The 14,616-nt window shown below is 41.4% G+C and overlaps 1 protein-coding gene across 3 annotated transcripts in view; it reads right to left on the bottom strand.

The window, feature by feature from the left end:
* The window catches only part of MICALCL (MICAL C-terminal like), an 83,007-nt gene that overhangs the window by 17,231 nt on the left and 51,160 nt on the right, over positions 1–14,616 (bottom strand). For all 3 annotated transcript variants that reach the window (XM_017525749.2, XM_017525750.2, XM_017525752.2), the window contains exons 7-8: positions 14,355–14,447; positions 10,904–10,997 (exon numbers count right to left, since the gene is read on the bottom strand). In XM_017525749.2, the coding sequence (XP_017381238.1) occupies positions 10,904–10,997; positions 14,355–14,447 (187 nt within the window). The remainder of the gene's footprint in view (positions 1–10,903; positions 10,998–14,354; positions 14,448–14,616) is intronic.

The following is a 14,616-nucleotide window of genomic DNA, read 5'->3' as shown; positions in this document are numbered from 1 at the left end:
AAAAAAAAAAAAAAAAAAAAAAAAAAGAAAAGTGGGAAATATGCTCCAAAACCTCTTTTGGTTCCAAATTTCTCCACGAGTTTTTAAAGACTAAGGTCATATGCGCAAGCTTGCTCTTCCCTCCCTCCTTCCCTCCCTCCTTCCCCCCTCCCTCCCTCTCTCTTTCAACTGTATCTCGCCCTGTTGCCCAGGCTGAAGTACAGTGGCATGATCTCAGCTCACTTTAACCTCTCCCCCCAGGTTCAAGAGATTCTCCTGTCTCAGCCTCCTGAGTAGCTGGGATTACAGGTGTGTGCCACTATGCCCAACTAATTTTTGTGTTTTTAGTAGAGATGGGGTTTTGCCATGTTGTCCAGGCTGGTCTTCAACTCCTGGGCTCAAGCAATCCACCTGCCTCAGTATCCCAAAGTGGTGGGATTACAAGTGTGAGCCATCATGCCTAGTCAATGTATAAGATATTTCAAAATCAGGAGCTTAATTCAGCAACTTCTGATTGAGTAATGCTACATCCAAGACACTGTTCTATGTTCCACCTTTCACCTGGGTATATGGCTCTCATTTTTTCCACTTATCTAGATTCAATCCCTTCTCGATATTTGTTTAATGTTTCTAGATTGAGGATCGTTTTTCCTTGATAAACAGAAAAGCTGAGAGCTGAGAATTCTGCCTTTCCTCATCATCTAACATTATACCATCTGCCACACACACTGGGCCTTTCCTTCCTTGTTCTCAATCCAAAAGAAACAGCTTCCAAGACACTATTTTGCTGTCTTTAGAGCATTTTTTGTTGTTGTTTTTCAGATTCAGCCTCTTTGCTGCATTATGCCCACAAGTTCTAGCTGGATTTTTATCCTGGATTACATGTCCTTTTCTCAATCTTAAGTGTCCTAAAATCTGGCCTGTTAGATTGTTCCCTGTGCTGCCACACTGATTCCCCTTGACACTGTACTTGACAAACACCAGTTGAACAGAATCATTCAAGTTAATTCTTTTTTCAGTGGAATAACTTGCAATTTTATTGGCTACAGTTCATTTTTTTTTTTTTAATGGGATGAAGTTTCACTTTTGTTGCCAAGGCTGGAGTGCAATGGTGTGATCTCAGCTCACCTCAACAACTGCCTCCTAGGTTCAAGTGATTCTCCTGCCTCAGCCTCCCGAGTAGCTGAGATTACAGGTGCCCACACCATTCCCAGCTAATTTCTGTACTTTTAGTAGAGATAGGGTTTCACCACATTGGCCAGGCTGGTCTTGAATTCCTGACCTCAAGGGATCCACCCACCTCGGCCTCCCAAAGTGCTGAGATTACAGGCGTGAGCTACGACACCGGCCTATTTTTTTTAGAGTTTCCCTTCCTTCAGTAGTAAAAAGCCCTTTGGGGGGTCTCTGCATGTGAAATCAAGTGCAGGGTTCCAGGGAATCTGCCTTCCCAAAGTGTTGGGTTCAGGGGACTGTGCCCAGCTCAGCCTTGCCTTGCTCTCCACTCCAACCACACACCAAGAGGTTCCTCTATGATTTCCATTAACTCCCTCGTCAGATTCCTTCCTATGGGTTCTGAGGAAGTCAGCATTGCCCCTCACTGTAAACGCAATAGAGCAAAGTGAAAGAAGCATGGGCTTTGAAGTCAATCACACCTTGCTCTGCCACTTACAAATGTGTGACTTTGGGCACGTAACCTCACATCTCTCTGCCTCAGTCTCCTCCTGTGGAAAATGGGGATGGTAATGACAGTACCTACTTTATAAATTGGATTAAATGAGCTGATGCATGTAAAATGCTTAGCGTTGTGCTTGGCATGTAGTAAACCCTCAGTAAACTGTATCATTGTTATTCCTACCTTGCCAGTTCTTCCATCGTCTAGTTCTACGGTTCAATATGGATTATCTTCTGTTCACCTTTAGAATTCAGCTGGAGTATAACCTCTGCCTTGATTATACATGGCTAAACTTTATTTTGTAACTTAACTTGAAGTTAACAAAAACTCATAAGTAATAATTATTTTTTTGGCCTCATGTAAATGAAAAAGTCATGTGGCTGTGTGGATCATCTGCACTTCTTGGGAAGACATAAGCACCTGGTACCTATGCGGATACTTTGCTCATCTCCATCTCCATCTGGTCCCCTGGCTGCTGGTGCATAGAAAGCCCTTTCAAGACATGGCTGGGACTCATGACCAGCTAGGAACCAAGATTTAGTGGCAATGGGGCAGCCAAAATGCAAGCAGCCTCTGGCTGTGACTAGAATGGCCCGGTTCTCCAGCGCTTTCTTTCTCTCACCCTCTGCCTGGGTCCACTATCAACTGGCTCTTCAGTTGCTTCCGTGTCGTCACCTCATGCCTTTTCCTGGACAAAATGTAAGTATCCCACTTGCTGAGGTGAAATGATCAAAACCCAACACAAAATGACGTTTTAGCTCTCAGAATTGCAAAGCACACTATGTCACTTCCAACCACCAAGCCTGGTAAATCTTAGTCCCTGCTTTAGGGTGACTGGCATGTAAAGGTCAATAACTTTTTTCTTTTTCTTTCTTTCTTTCTTTTCTTTTCTTTTTTTTTTTTTTTTTGAGACAGAGTCTCACTCTGATGCCCAGGCTAGGGTGCAGGGGCCTAATTTCGGCTCACCACAACCTCCTCCTCCCGGGTTTGAGTGATTCTTTCACCTCAGTCTTCCAAATAGCTGGCACTACAGGCACGCGCCACCATGCCTGGCTAATTTTTATGTTTTTAGTAGAGATGGGGTTTCACCATGTTGGCCAGGCTGGTCTTGAACTCCTGACCTCAGGTAATCCGCCTGCATTGGCCTCCAAAGGTGATGGGATTACAGGCATGAGCCACTGTGCCAGGCCAATCACTTTTTTTGGAATGAATAGTAGTAGAGAAAAAAATGAACTATTCTATAAACTCATGGTTTTTTTTTTTTGTTTTTTTTTTTTTAGCCATTTTCTTTTGTAGGTAATGCTGAAGACTTCTCTGAATATGTATTGGTATGTTTTTTTCCGCGTTGGGTCTTATTTTGTCGTGTGGTTCATAACTATTTCTTTTGATGTGATTTTGCACCTCCTTAGAATCTGTGAGAAGTCCTAATTCAGTATTTGCTGCAATTTTGTTGATGTACTCTTCATCCTCACTGATGGTCTGGGGGCTTCAGGATGCTTTAGAGAAAGTGGAGCAGGAACTCTCGACAGCACTGTGCAGGGCCTCTCCCCTGGACTGGCTGCGTTTCAGCCCCTGCCTTTTGTTCTCTGGTCTGTGGTCAGCGCTCCTCTCTGGTGCTCATGCGCAGACCTGTTTTATTCAAGTCTCTACCAACCTTCATACCCGGAGCTCTGGGCATGTCTGCCTCCCACAGGCTCCTTACCTAGACTGATGCAAATCCAGAAAGCTGTGCTGTGGATCTGGCCTGATTCAGTCTTGACAAGCCTAGGATGCTAGTAGCTAGCTCACAATTCCATTCTGGGAGCCAAAGCGTGGCAGCTAAAAAACAAAAATTCAAATCTTTCCCTTTGAAATTACTTTTTTTGTTGTTTTATTTGAAACCATTTATTTTTTAGAAACAAAAAAGAATTAGTTTTTCTTAACTTTGGGCTTTATTAAAATTATATTATACTGTATAAATGCTTCCAAAACTTGTTTTAAATTTAAAATTATGTTGTAAAAAGCCATCCATGTCACTCATTCATTTTCACTGCTCCATATATAATTTTCAGTTGTATGACTATACCACAAATTGTCTATTTTGCTAGTAATGGATGTCTGAGTTGTTCTTAGAGTTCTGCTATTATGATTGATGCTGTTATAAGCATTCTTGTATGTGTCTTTTGGCCCATGTGGGTAAGAGATTCTTTTGAATATGTATTAGGAATGAAATTCTTAAATTGTAGGGTACACACATATTCAACTTTACAGCCTAAAGCCAAACTATTTTCCAAAGTGTTGTGACAATTTATACTCCTACTAACATTAAATAAGAGCAACACTTGTCCTTCACCCTTGCCAAATACTTAGTATTATCAGATTTTTAAAGTTTTGATAATTTAATAGTTTTCAATAGTTTCTTACTATAGTCTGAATTTGTATGTTCCTGTCTTTTTCATAGGTTTATTGAACATTTAGTATTCTTCTGTGAAAAGTATATTTATGCTATTTATCTATATTTATATTGGGCTGTTTGCCTATTTCTTACTGATTTGTAAGACTGAGAATATTCTAGAATGCTGATTCTTTTTTGGTTATATTTTTTGCAAACACAGTTGACAATCTATATCTGAGGGTTTTACGTCCTCAGATTCAACCAACTGTGGATTGAAAATATTCTGGAGAAAAAAAAGATGACTGTGTCTGTACTGATCACATACAAACTTTTTTTCTTGTCATTATTCCCTAAACAATATGGTATAACAACTATTTACACATTTACATTGTATTCAGTATTACAAATAATCTAGAGATGATTTCAAGTATGCGAGAGTACGTGCATAGGTTGTATGCAGTTACTATGCCATTTTATATCAGGGACTTGAGCACCCTCAAATTTTGGTAACTTCAGGGGTTCTGGAACAAATCTTCTGTGGATAACAGAGTGTGACTGTGTATTTTCCAAATGAGTGGCTTTTCATTTCCTTTAGAGTATCTATTGACTAACAACTTGAGGTCAAAAAAAGATTCTTCTTAACATCTCAAGTTTCAATTTTCACATTAAAGTCCTTAATCTTTATGGAATTGATTTGTTTGTATAGTACAAAACAAGACTCAATTTTGTTTTTTCCTCTATATAAACCAATTGTCTCAGAATCACTTACTTCCTGTGATCTCTAATGCTACTGCTGGCTTATATCAACTTTTCATATATATGAGATTATATTTGGGTCCTTTGGTGACTTTCAGCAAAGTATTAAAATTGGCTCCATAAAACAGTGCATGTTTTTTGTTAAATTTACTCCTAGGTATCTTATAGTTTTTTATGTTAATATAAGTCACATCTTCGTTGCTTTATTTTCTAGGTGTTTGATGCTGAGATATTCAAATGCAATTAATTTTTCTAGTTTGAGCTTATATCCAGTCACTGTGATTTAGGTCCTTATTATTTTTAATAGTTTATTTGTGCATTTTGGTGAATTTTTCAGATAGACAATCCTCACATCTGGATACAACACATTTTTTTTCTTCCTTTCCAAACCTCTTGCCTTTCCCTGCCTTGTCTTACCACACTGGTTGGGATCTCCTGCACAATGTTAAATAGAAGGCAGAAGAGTAGGCAACAGTATTTAATTACTGATTTTTAAAGAAATGCTTCTATTTAACAGTGATGTTTACTGCATAGTTTCGGAAGATATGTTTCAAATTAAGGAAGTTCTATCCTGTTCTATTGCTTTTTTTGGCTAAAAGTTTTTAGCAAATGGGTGTTGAATTTTGTCAAATGATTTTCCTTCTTCTATTGAAAAGACCGTACAGCCGGGCGCGGTGGATTACGCCTGTAATCCCAGCACTTTGGGAGGCTGAGGCAGGTAGATCACGAGGTCAAGAGATCGAGACCATCCTGGTCAACATGGTGAAACCCCGTCTCTACTAAAAATACAAAAAATTAGCTGGGCATGGTGGCGCGTGCCTGTAATCCCAGCTACTCAGGAGGCTGAGGCAGGAGAATTGCTTGAACCCAGGAGGCGGAGGTTGCAGTGAGCCGAGATCGCGCCATTGCACTCCAGCCTGGGTAACAAGAGCGAAACTCCATCTCAAAAAAAAAAAAAAAAAAAAAAAAAAAAAAAAAGAAAAGACCGTAAGATTTTCCTCTTTAATTTTCAATATAGTAGTTGTAAAATCACCCTTAGATTGCCAGATTTAAAAATTAATGGGATTAAGTGCTCATTATATTCTTTTATCTTTTTGAATATTTGCTGTATCTGTGGTTGCATCTGCCCTTTTCATTTCTTATTTCTATCTTCTATCTTATTTTTTTAAAAAAACAATTTAAGACAGTCAGCTTTAGTCTTTTATTGGTTTTTTTCAATATTTGGCTTGCAACGAAGCCATGGACTTCCTACAGAATGGTCAGTGAAGCTGGAAACTTATTTCTCCTGGCCATTTTCTATAAGGTTGGTGTCCTTTTCTGACAATATCCCATTATATTATGTGACAAAATAATATTATCTGTGTTTCCATGTTCATGGCTACCTGTATTTAGAGAGACTCCTCTAGAATCACAGAGGGATGGCAACCCTTCCCCTGCTCTGCTGACCTATGAATGCACAGTAACCAGATGTGTCTAATGATGAATCAGAGGGTGCAACCTTTAACCCACTGCCTTCCAGTACCTTTAGAGATCAAAAGTTATGGAAGGAAACCTAAAGAATATCTGTTTCCTAAAACCCATTCCTAAATTGTGGCAGACTGCCATGCCTCAATTGAAACCCACAGTCTGCTAACTTTGTTGAACAGCTTTTATTGTATTGCTGTTTTGGGGGGCAGGGAGTGGCGGGGGTGCAGGAGTGGTAACAATGAGTTCTCATTGAGATCTTTGTTTGGGCCAGGCATGCAAAATTCATGTATTACAAATATTTATAGAAACCAGCTTAAATCTCTTTTAGGGAGTATAGTTATAAATGAATGTGAAAGAACAAACAAATAAATACAATTTGAGAAGTCATCGACCATCCAGCTGTGTTCTACAATAGCAGGGATATAAAAGAAAAGGGAAGAAATATTTTTGAATGCCTACTGTATTTCAGGCCCTTTTCTGGGTGCTTTATTAATATTATATCACTTAATCTTTTCTTCACAGCATCCCTATGAGGTTGGTATTATTCATCCCATTTTACAGATGAGAAGAAAATTTGGCAGAAAAGTAAATAATTGTATAAGGATTACATTGGGATTCATAATCAAGAATGTCTGACTCTAATGCCTGTGCTCTGTCCAGGACACCTCACTGTTACATTATCCAGGAATTTTTATTCCTTGGCTCCTCAGCAGCAGCGAAAACCACGAAGTCTAAGACAAACTACTTCCCCAGTCCTGGTGAGGCTTTCGTTGGCATTTCTCACCATAATGTGTGCTCCTGCTGCCACCTGCTGACACCTTGCACATCCTGATTTTTCTTGGTAAACCCCTCAATCTCCGGAAAGGAGAAACCATCCGGCTCCAAAAAAGGCAAGAAGCTCCATGCAGACAAATAGCTAGTAAATCGTCCCCAAAGCTGGTAAAGCTATAAGGGAATAATAATTCTCATCAAACTCCCCTGGGGAGAAATCCTTTCTTCTTCAAAGTTACTCAGTTTTCATCAGATTCCAGGTATTGAAAGCAAGCCCAGATGGTGTTATCCAGACCATTTAAATACGAATGGTGGTCTCTTCTAGATTGGGGTATTCCATGCCCCTAGTATGTAACACTGATCATCATATTGACAAGCAACAGCCAGTAGGTGACAAACAGTGCCTCAACCAAGAAGAGTCTAAGTGGCTGTAAAGCTGGGCTTAGCCTCCACCCAGAAGGTGGTAGGGCCCCCAGGAATCAGGTCACTGCATATCCCAGTCTTTCACCTGGGCATCTGGGACTAAGAGGGGACTCTCTTCCCTTTGTCAAAGACAACACACACACACACACATACACGCACACACACACACACACACACACACGAGTCCACGTCCTGCAAAACATAATGATTTGTCATCTGGGGTGGATTGCTAGATTTTTGTTTTTCTTTGTTTCCCTTTCCTTGGCAAAATGGGAAAAAACCCTTCCCAGGGCGGGAGAGCTTATTTCTGACTGCTGGAAAAAAAGAAAGCGGGAATTGTCGTCAGGACAATGAGGAGCTCATCAAAGCCTTATTTTGCTCATCAGCCATCACTGCCCTCCGTCCTGCACCCCCGCATGTTCCTCTAATTCAATGCCCGCCTAATGAATAACTCCCAGAACAAAAGCCCCTTTCAGGCTGCCTACATAATTATCAGAGGAGCCTTGCATAACTGTCGCAGGCTACTCATGTTTTCAGGTCTGTCTCTAAATTTGGTTATTCACAACCTTTATAGCTCAATATTATTGCCTAACTGTGATCATTTTCTAATTATCCTAATAATACCTATTAAATAATTCCCATTAAATCACTTGAACCGGAGCAGCACAGGCCAGCTCAAATACAACTTAACCTAATAAGCATTGGTCATTCATTAAGCAACAGGGCAATCTCTTAAAAGGACTGAATAGAATATTAAACCACCAAGGAATATTATTATTGCACAAATGTTATTACAAGTTAGAGTATATTAATTTTTGTGCCTGGTTTGCAAAACTTCCGTTTGGTTGCTTTTGAGGCCACTCTCTGTGACTTGACTCTTTTAAAGTCTCCAGTCCCTTGTTGATCTGCATCTGTTACCCACACAAGGACAATCAAGGGAAAAAAGCCCATAAACTTAACAGGGGAATTAAATTACCAAGGGAATGAATGGAATCCATCTTCTGGCTGGCTAGGCACACCTCTGAAACATCACAAGCTGGCCAGATTCCTTTTGCTATAACTCAAAATAGCTCTCTCTTTCCTTCCTTTTTTTCATATTTGGAGATGAGGAGGATTTTCAGAAGATGCTTTACAATTTTGGTTTCTATCATTTAAATTTCAAGCAATAAAAATTAGATAAATTCTTTAAAAGACGATATGTGTGGACACTTAGTAATATTTTGTAAAATGATATGAGGTAGTGTTTATGTAATGCCTATAACATAATCAGTGCTCTGGCAGAGACTCTGCCCATCAACACACCTAATCCTCAAAATGACATGGTAATATGGGGATAATATCTTCATTTTTCAGATAAGAAATCTAGGGCCAGAGAGGTTAAGTGATTTGCCCAGGACTAGTCAGCCTAAGTGGAGTGGAAGAGAATTTGAACACAGGGCTTGCTGGCGCCCACAGCTCCCCACTTCCCACTATGCCACCTGTTGGCCTGTGTTGCTGGCAGCAAACTGAAGCATGCCCTGGCTTTTCTGTTTTTTCCTTTTCCTTTCTAAGGCTGTCACTAAGATCAGCAGATTCCCAAAGACAAGGACCAGAGCCTTCTGGACTGGGAATATGATCAAAAGCCTAACAAGGGCAGTTCATTCTACTGAAAGTCCTGCAGCAGCTGTAGAGATAGACAGTGACTCTCAGTCCAAGCAGCAAGAAACTCTTCATATTTGTAATAAGCCTACTTCATGTAATAAGTCTTATTTGTAATAAGCCTACAAATGAACAAATTTAGGTCATCTTTGCAAGGAAATCCAGTGCATTTTAGTAAAAAAAAAAAAAACACATATTGATTAATCATCTGCTCCATGCCAGGCACTGGGCTATGGGTATTACATAAATTGTTTTTGCTAATCCTTATCACAAATACAAGAAACAAGTATTATTATCACTCCCAATTTACCAACAAGGAAACTGAGGCACAGAAGAGGTAAAGTCTGACTCCAGCATTTCCCTGAAATCTAGTGCTAAATTAACCAGGCAGTTAATGAAACTGAAACCTCAGGACCCCTTACTTGGATGGGTCCTTGCAAGGTTTTGGAAGCAGCCCTCACAATTTTACATGCATGACTTTGCATGAACTCAAGGCCTCGGGAAATCTAGGTCTGCCCCTGCTAGTGTCATCACTCTCAAATAACTGAACTTTTAAAGAATTGAAATCCTACATTTCACTTGTTAAGTAACAAGTAACCTGTTTATATTATTGCACATTATTTCAGTGCTTGGTTTTTCACCTTTTATATCCCAAATATTGAAGGCTGAAAACATCCAATACAAAACTAAAGAGACAATACCCCCAACAAACTCTTAGGGCCCTCCAATTCATTAGCCACACCCCTCCTGGAAGATTTTTGAAAATGTAAATTTCTTTCAGCCATTCCTTACCTGAAAACCCTTCACTGGCTCATTTGTGAAGATATTTCATGTCTTTTCACATTTGAGCTTTGCAGGTGCTGTTCCCTCTGTCAGAACAATCTTCTCTTCACTGGTTAACCCTTGTTCCTCCTCTGGTTCTCATCTTATAGATCACCCCTTCCCGGAAGCCTAGCCTGATGGCTCTCCCTGCCCCAAGATCAGTTAGGAATCTCTTGGTTCTGTCCACATTGTACCCTAATGCTTGTTCCTATCACAGCATTAGGGTACATACTGTATTGTGGGTTATCTCTTTACCTATGTGTGTCTCTCAATGGTCTATAAATTTCTCAAGGTAGAAACTGTGTCATGCTCATTGTTATAGATCCAGTGTTTTAATGTCTAATGCTCGGTAGGTCTTCACCAGATGAGTTCGGTTTGAATCTAAGAATCTGAAGCTATCACTGGAATAACTACCACTTATTGCTTTACCTTGGGCCAGGCAATGTGTTACCTAACAATCATATATAATTTCCTCTTTAATCCTTTTATCAGTTCTATAAAGGAGAAAATCACTGTTATCCTCATTTTAGATGAGAAAAGGAAGAAGTATAAAGGTTTATGACATGACTGGCCCAAGGTCATACAGGTAGTAAAGGAAAAACCAGGACATTGACTCTCACTCTGGGCTTTGAATTACTACCAACCTTACTTCAATACCCGCATATTTCTCCTGAATTTATCTTAACCTCTGAATTGCAAAGAACATTTGTGTTAGCCAGTGGAGAGGTGGGGCTGAACAGAAACCCAATTATAAGGCCTGTGGGCTGACCAATGCTCCTGGGAATTTCAAATTGGGCCAATAGTTTGATTTTTACGCTTGGTCTTGGCCAAAAGGCCGAGAAGCAATAACGCGATGTTTAAAGTGTGCAGCAGTTGTGGATTTAGCACATGTCCATGCTGACAGATCCCCAGCAGGTGACAAGGTCTGTTTTGCTCAGATGGTTAGACTAGCACTATTCTCAGGCCACGCCCACTGCCCCAGATCTGCCAGGATGCCGTACCTGCTTCTCCTCGCAATGCCTTCTCCAGCCTCACACCCTGGATCTCAGAAGCCCTCTGCCGCTCCTCCACCTCCTCCAGCTGCCTCTGGATGGCCTGCAACACCAGGATCACATGTCACACAAGTAATCTCCACATGGAGTCCTAAGAGGAGCAGATTCTGCCACTTCCTTTCCAGGAAAAAGATGCCCTTTCATTCATGATGGTCCTGCCTTGAGTAACTAAGCAAGGACCTCTGAATTCCCAGGCAGCTATATCCTGATGTTTCCCTTCCTTAGTATGCAACATAAAGCAAGGAATCTGTGTGTATGTTCAATTGGCCCCTAAGTGGACATTAAAACAGTCCCCTTAGACAACGTCAATCACAGATGTCCTCCGAGACAGAGGCTGTTGGGTGAGGTGGGCAGTCGTCATAGCTCCTGGACTCCTTGGAGCCCACAGCCACTGACTGTGGCTGTGGCATAATGATTGAAGCTGCAGCCCCTATTCAGAGTAGGGTAGTGGGTCCCAGGGCAAACTCAATATGTGCATAATCTCTTTTCCCCAAGAAGAACCAGCCTATACCTCCTAAAGACTCACTCTGGAGCAAGAGACCTGGGCCAGCTTCTGGGGTTTCGTGCTCCTGTTTCAGATTGTCCTGCTCCTATCCTTAGCTACAAATTGTACGTGGTCTTTCACTGCATCATGGGCACATGCCCAGCATTCTTTCACTGTGGAAGTGCACTGTGGCTTTGTTACTAACAGGTTATTAAGACAAGACACAAGATGTTTAACTCATTAGGGGGTGACATCATATCTCCTTAGGCTCATTATAGGCACCTATTAAGGTCTGGGGTCATGATTGGGTTGACATTTACATATTTATATTCCCCACTAACTATTAATCTCTTGTGTATATTAGAAAGAGAAGTTAGGGACCAGGTGCGGTGGCACACACCTGTAATCCCAGCTCTTTGGGAGGCCGAGGCGGGCAGATCACGAGGTCAGGAGTTTGAAACCAGTCTGTTCAACGTAGTGAAACCCAGTCTCTACTAAAAATACAAAAATGTAGCCAGGCCTGTAATCTCAGCTACTCGGGAGGCTGAGGCAGGAGAATTGCTTGAACCCGGGAGGCGGAGGTTGCAGTGAGATGAGATCATGCCACTGCACTCCAGCCTGGGCAACAGTGCGAAGCTCCGTCTCAAAAAAAAAAAAAAGTAAGTAAGTTATGGAAAAACCTTTCCTATATAAATTTTGTTCATCCCCATCCACTTTCTCTGCTTTCAAATACCATTCTGTCAAAGGCACATCCCTTGGCAGGACAGACTTTGCACCTGGCAGAACAGGTATATTCAAGGAACTGTCAGCTATTTGGGCAGGCTGAATGCCTGTGTTCCTCCTTTGTTTTACTTCAGCTCTGTCTCACTCCTCTTCCTCCTTAACCCCATGTCTTTCTAAATCACCCCTGAAATCACAAGTACAGAGCCAAGGCCCCTCAAACCCTGTAAAGAGACCCAGGCAGGGAGGGGTGGGGCCTGCTCAGCCACCCAGCTCTTCTTGTCTCAGCTATGAGTGCTTAAGTTCCAACACAAAATCTGAAATAGATGGAAAGTCCACTTAAAACTACTTGTAGTTTCATGCCCTCTTCCTGTCTCTCCCTTAAAAGACAATGATATCTTTATAAATCCATCTCTTGCCGGCATGCTGTAGAACTGCTAAAGAAGGGAAGCACCTAAATGACTTTATTACTGATCACTGTGCAGTTACAGCTATGTGGTTCTTAGAGACTGAAGCCCTAACACCCAATGTGACTGTATGTGGAGATTGAGCCTTTAAGGAGGTAATTAAGGTTAAATGAAGTCCTAAGGTTGGAGCCCTAATCCAATATGGCTGATGTCCTTATAAGAGGAAAAGACACCAGAGATACTTTTCTCTGCTCATGTGAACTCACAGAAAGATCATGTGAGGACACGGCAAGAAGGCAGCTGCCTACAAGCCAGGAAGAGAGGCCTCACCAGGCACCAAACCCATCAGCACTTTGATCTTGGACTTCTAGGCTCCAGAATGCAAGGAAAATAAATTTATGTTGTTTAAGTCATTTGGTCTGTGGTATTTTGTTATGGCAGCCCAAGCAGACTAATACAGAGGTCATTCTTTAGAAACTAAGGATGAGGCTGGGCATGGTGGCTCACGCCAGTAATCTCAGCATTTTGGGAAGCTGAGGCGGGAGGATCACTTGAGCTCAGGAGTTTGAGACCAGCATGGCCAACATGGTGAAACCCTCTCTACTAAAAATTCAAAAATTAGCTGGGTATGGTAGTAGGCATTTGCAATCCCAGCTACTCGGAGGCTGAGGCAAGAGAATCACTTGAACCCAGGAGGCAGTTGCAGTGAGCTGAGATCGTGCCACTGTACTCCAGCCTGGGCAACAGAGCAAGACTCTGTCTCAAAAAACGAAACTAAGGATGAAAGTCTCAGAGATTAAAGAGGGCTGCCATGGGTGCCAGCAGGACTCAAAAGGCTATTGTAATTCTTCTCTTATTATAACCAACTGTCTGGGGTGAAAATACAAGGAAGATACATTGCCTAGTTTGTCAATCAACATCATAAGAGTTGTCTTGTTCTTAGAAAGAAAAGTTGCAGTGTTTCTAAGAAACCTGTTTTAGAGGTTGCAAGTGGACAGAAGTGACTTTTCCCCATTCGCTAGGTGAAAGAGGTAGCTCCCAAGTCAGCCACGGGGAAGGGTAAAGGAGGGTGGATTGAATGACGTCACTCTGGTCAGAAATAGTGTGTAGGATTATTAGCCAGATAAAGGGAATAACTGGAGAAAGGGATGTGAGGATATGCTGGATTAACATGAGTCGTCATTCTAAGTCCATATGTCCTAAAACCCAACTCTTGTTCAAGACTAGGCTTGGGGTCCTCAGAGGGATGGAGGATGCCTTGACTTTCTGCTTCATTTTGCCTGTCTGTGATGGAGTGGGGCAGAGCAACTTGGGAGGAAATGTTTGAAATAAGCAATCAGGCCAGGAAATCTTTATTGTAAGGTTAGATACTTAGGATTTCAACTAATCTTGAAATGGAGACAGCCCTTAATAGCTGTCAGTTTAGTAAAGACACTGTTGGGGAGTTAGTGGAAGGTTTGTGTCTACAGAGGACAAAACTAAGGTCACTGCTATGTGGCAGTCAGGGATGCTCCCAAGGCCATGCACTGTCTCTTGTTCCAACCTCACGTCTGCAGATGGAGGGGTGGCTGAGAACAGGCCGTATTAACACCTGGGTTGTCCATGACCCAGAGTCCTACTGAGACTAAGCCAGGGCCTTTTTAAAACAGCCACAAATCTAGTCCCTCAGAGAAGACTGACCTTTCTCCAGCCTGTGTTCCCTAATACAATACAGACTCTCAAACCTCTTTCCCATCCAGAGTCCCAGGGGACCCAGGCCCACTCATTCATCTCCAGTTTATTTACTGACCTGAGCCTTATAGAGTCTTTTCAATTCTTCTTGCTTAACCAACTGCTTCATTGCTTTTTCCAGCTTCTTTCTTTTTCTAAGTGTCTTCTTCTCCTATGACAACAAATAGAGAAAAAAAATTATGTCTGAGAAAAATGAGGTTGAAATTTACAAAATATCATTATAGGCTTCTGCCCTTTCCAACTAATGATTCCTAGCCACTGCTTAGTTTCCAAAATAATGACATCAGTAAAACTCTCTGCAATGATAGAAATAACCTATT

The sequence above is a fragment of the Cebus imitator genome, unplaced genomic scaffold, assembly GCF_001604975.1.
Source record: "Cebus imitator isolate Cc_AM_T3 unplaced genomic scaffold, Cebus_imitator-1.0 Scaffold39, whole genome shotgun sequence".
Taxonomy (NCBI): Eukaryota; Metazoa; Chordata; class Mammalia; order Primates; family Cebidae; genus Cebus; species Cebus imitator.
This window is presented reverse-complemented; position numbering and strand designations above follow the sequence as displayed.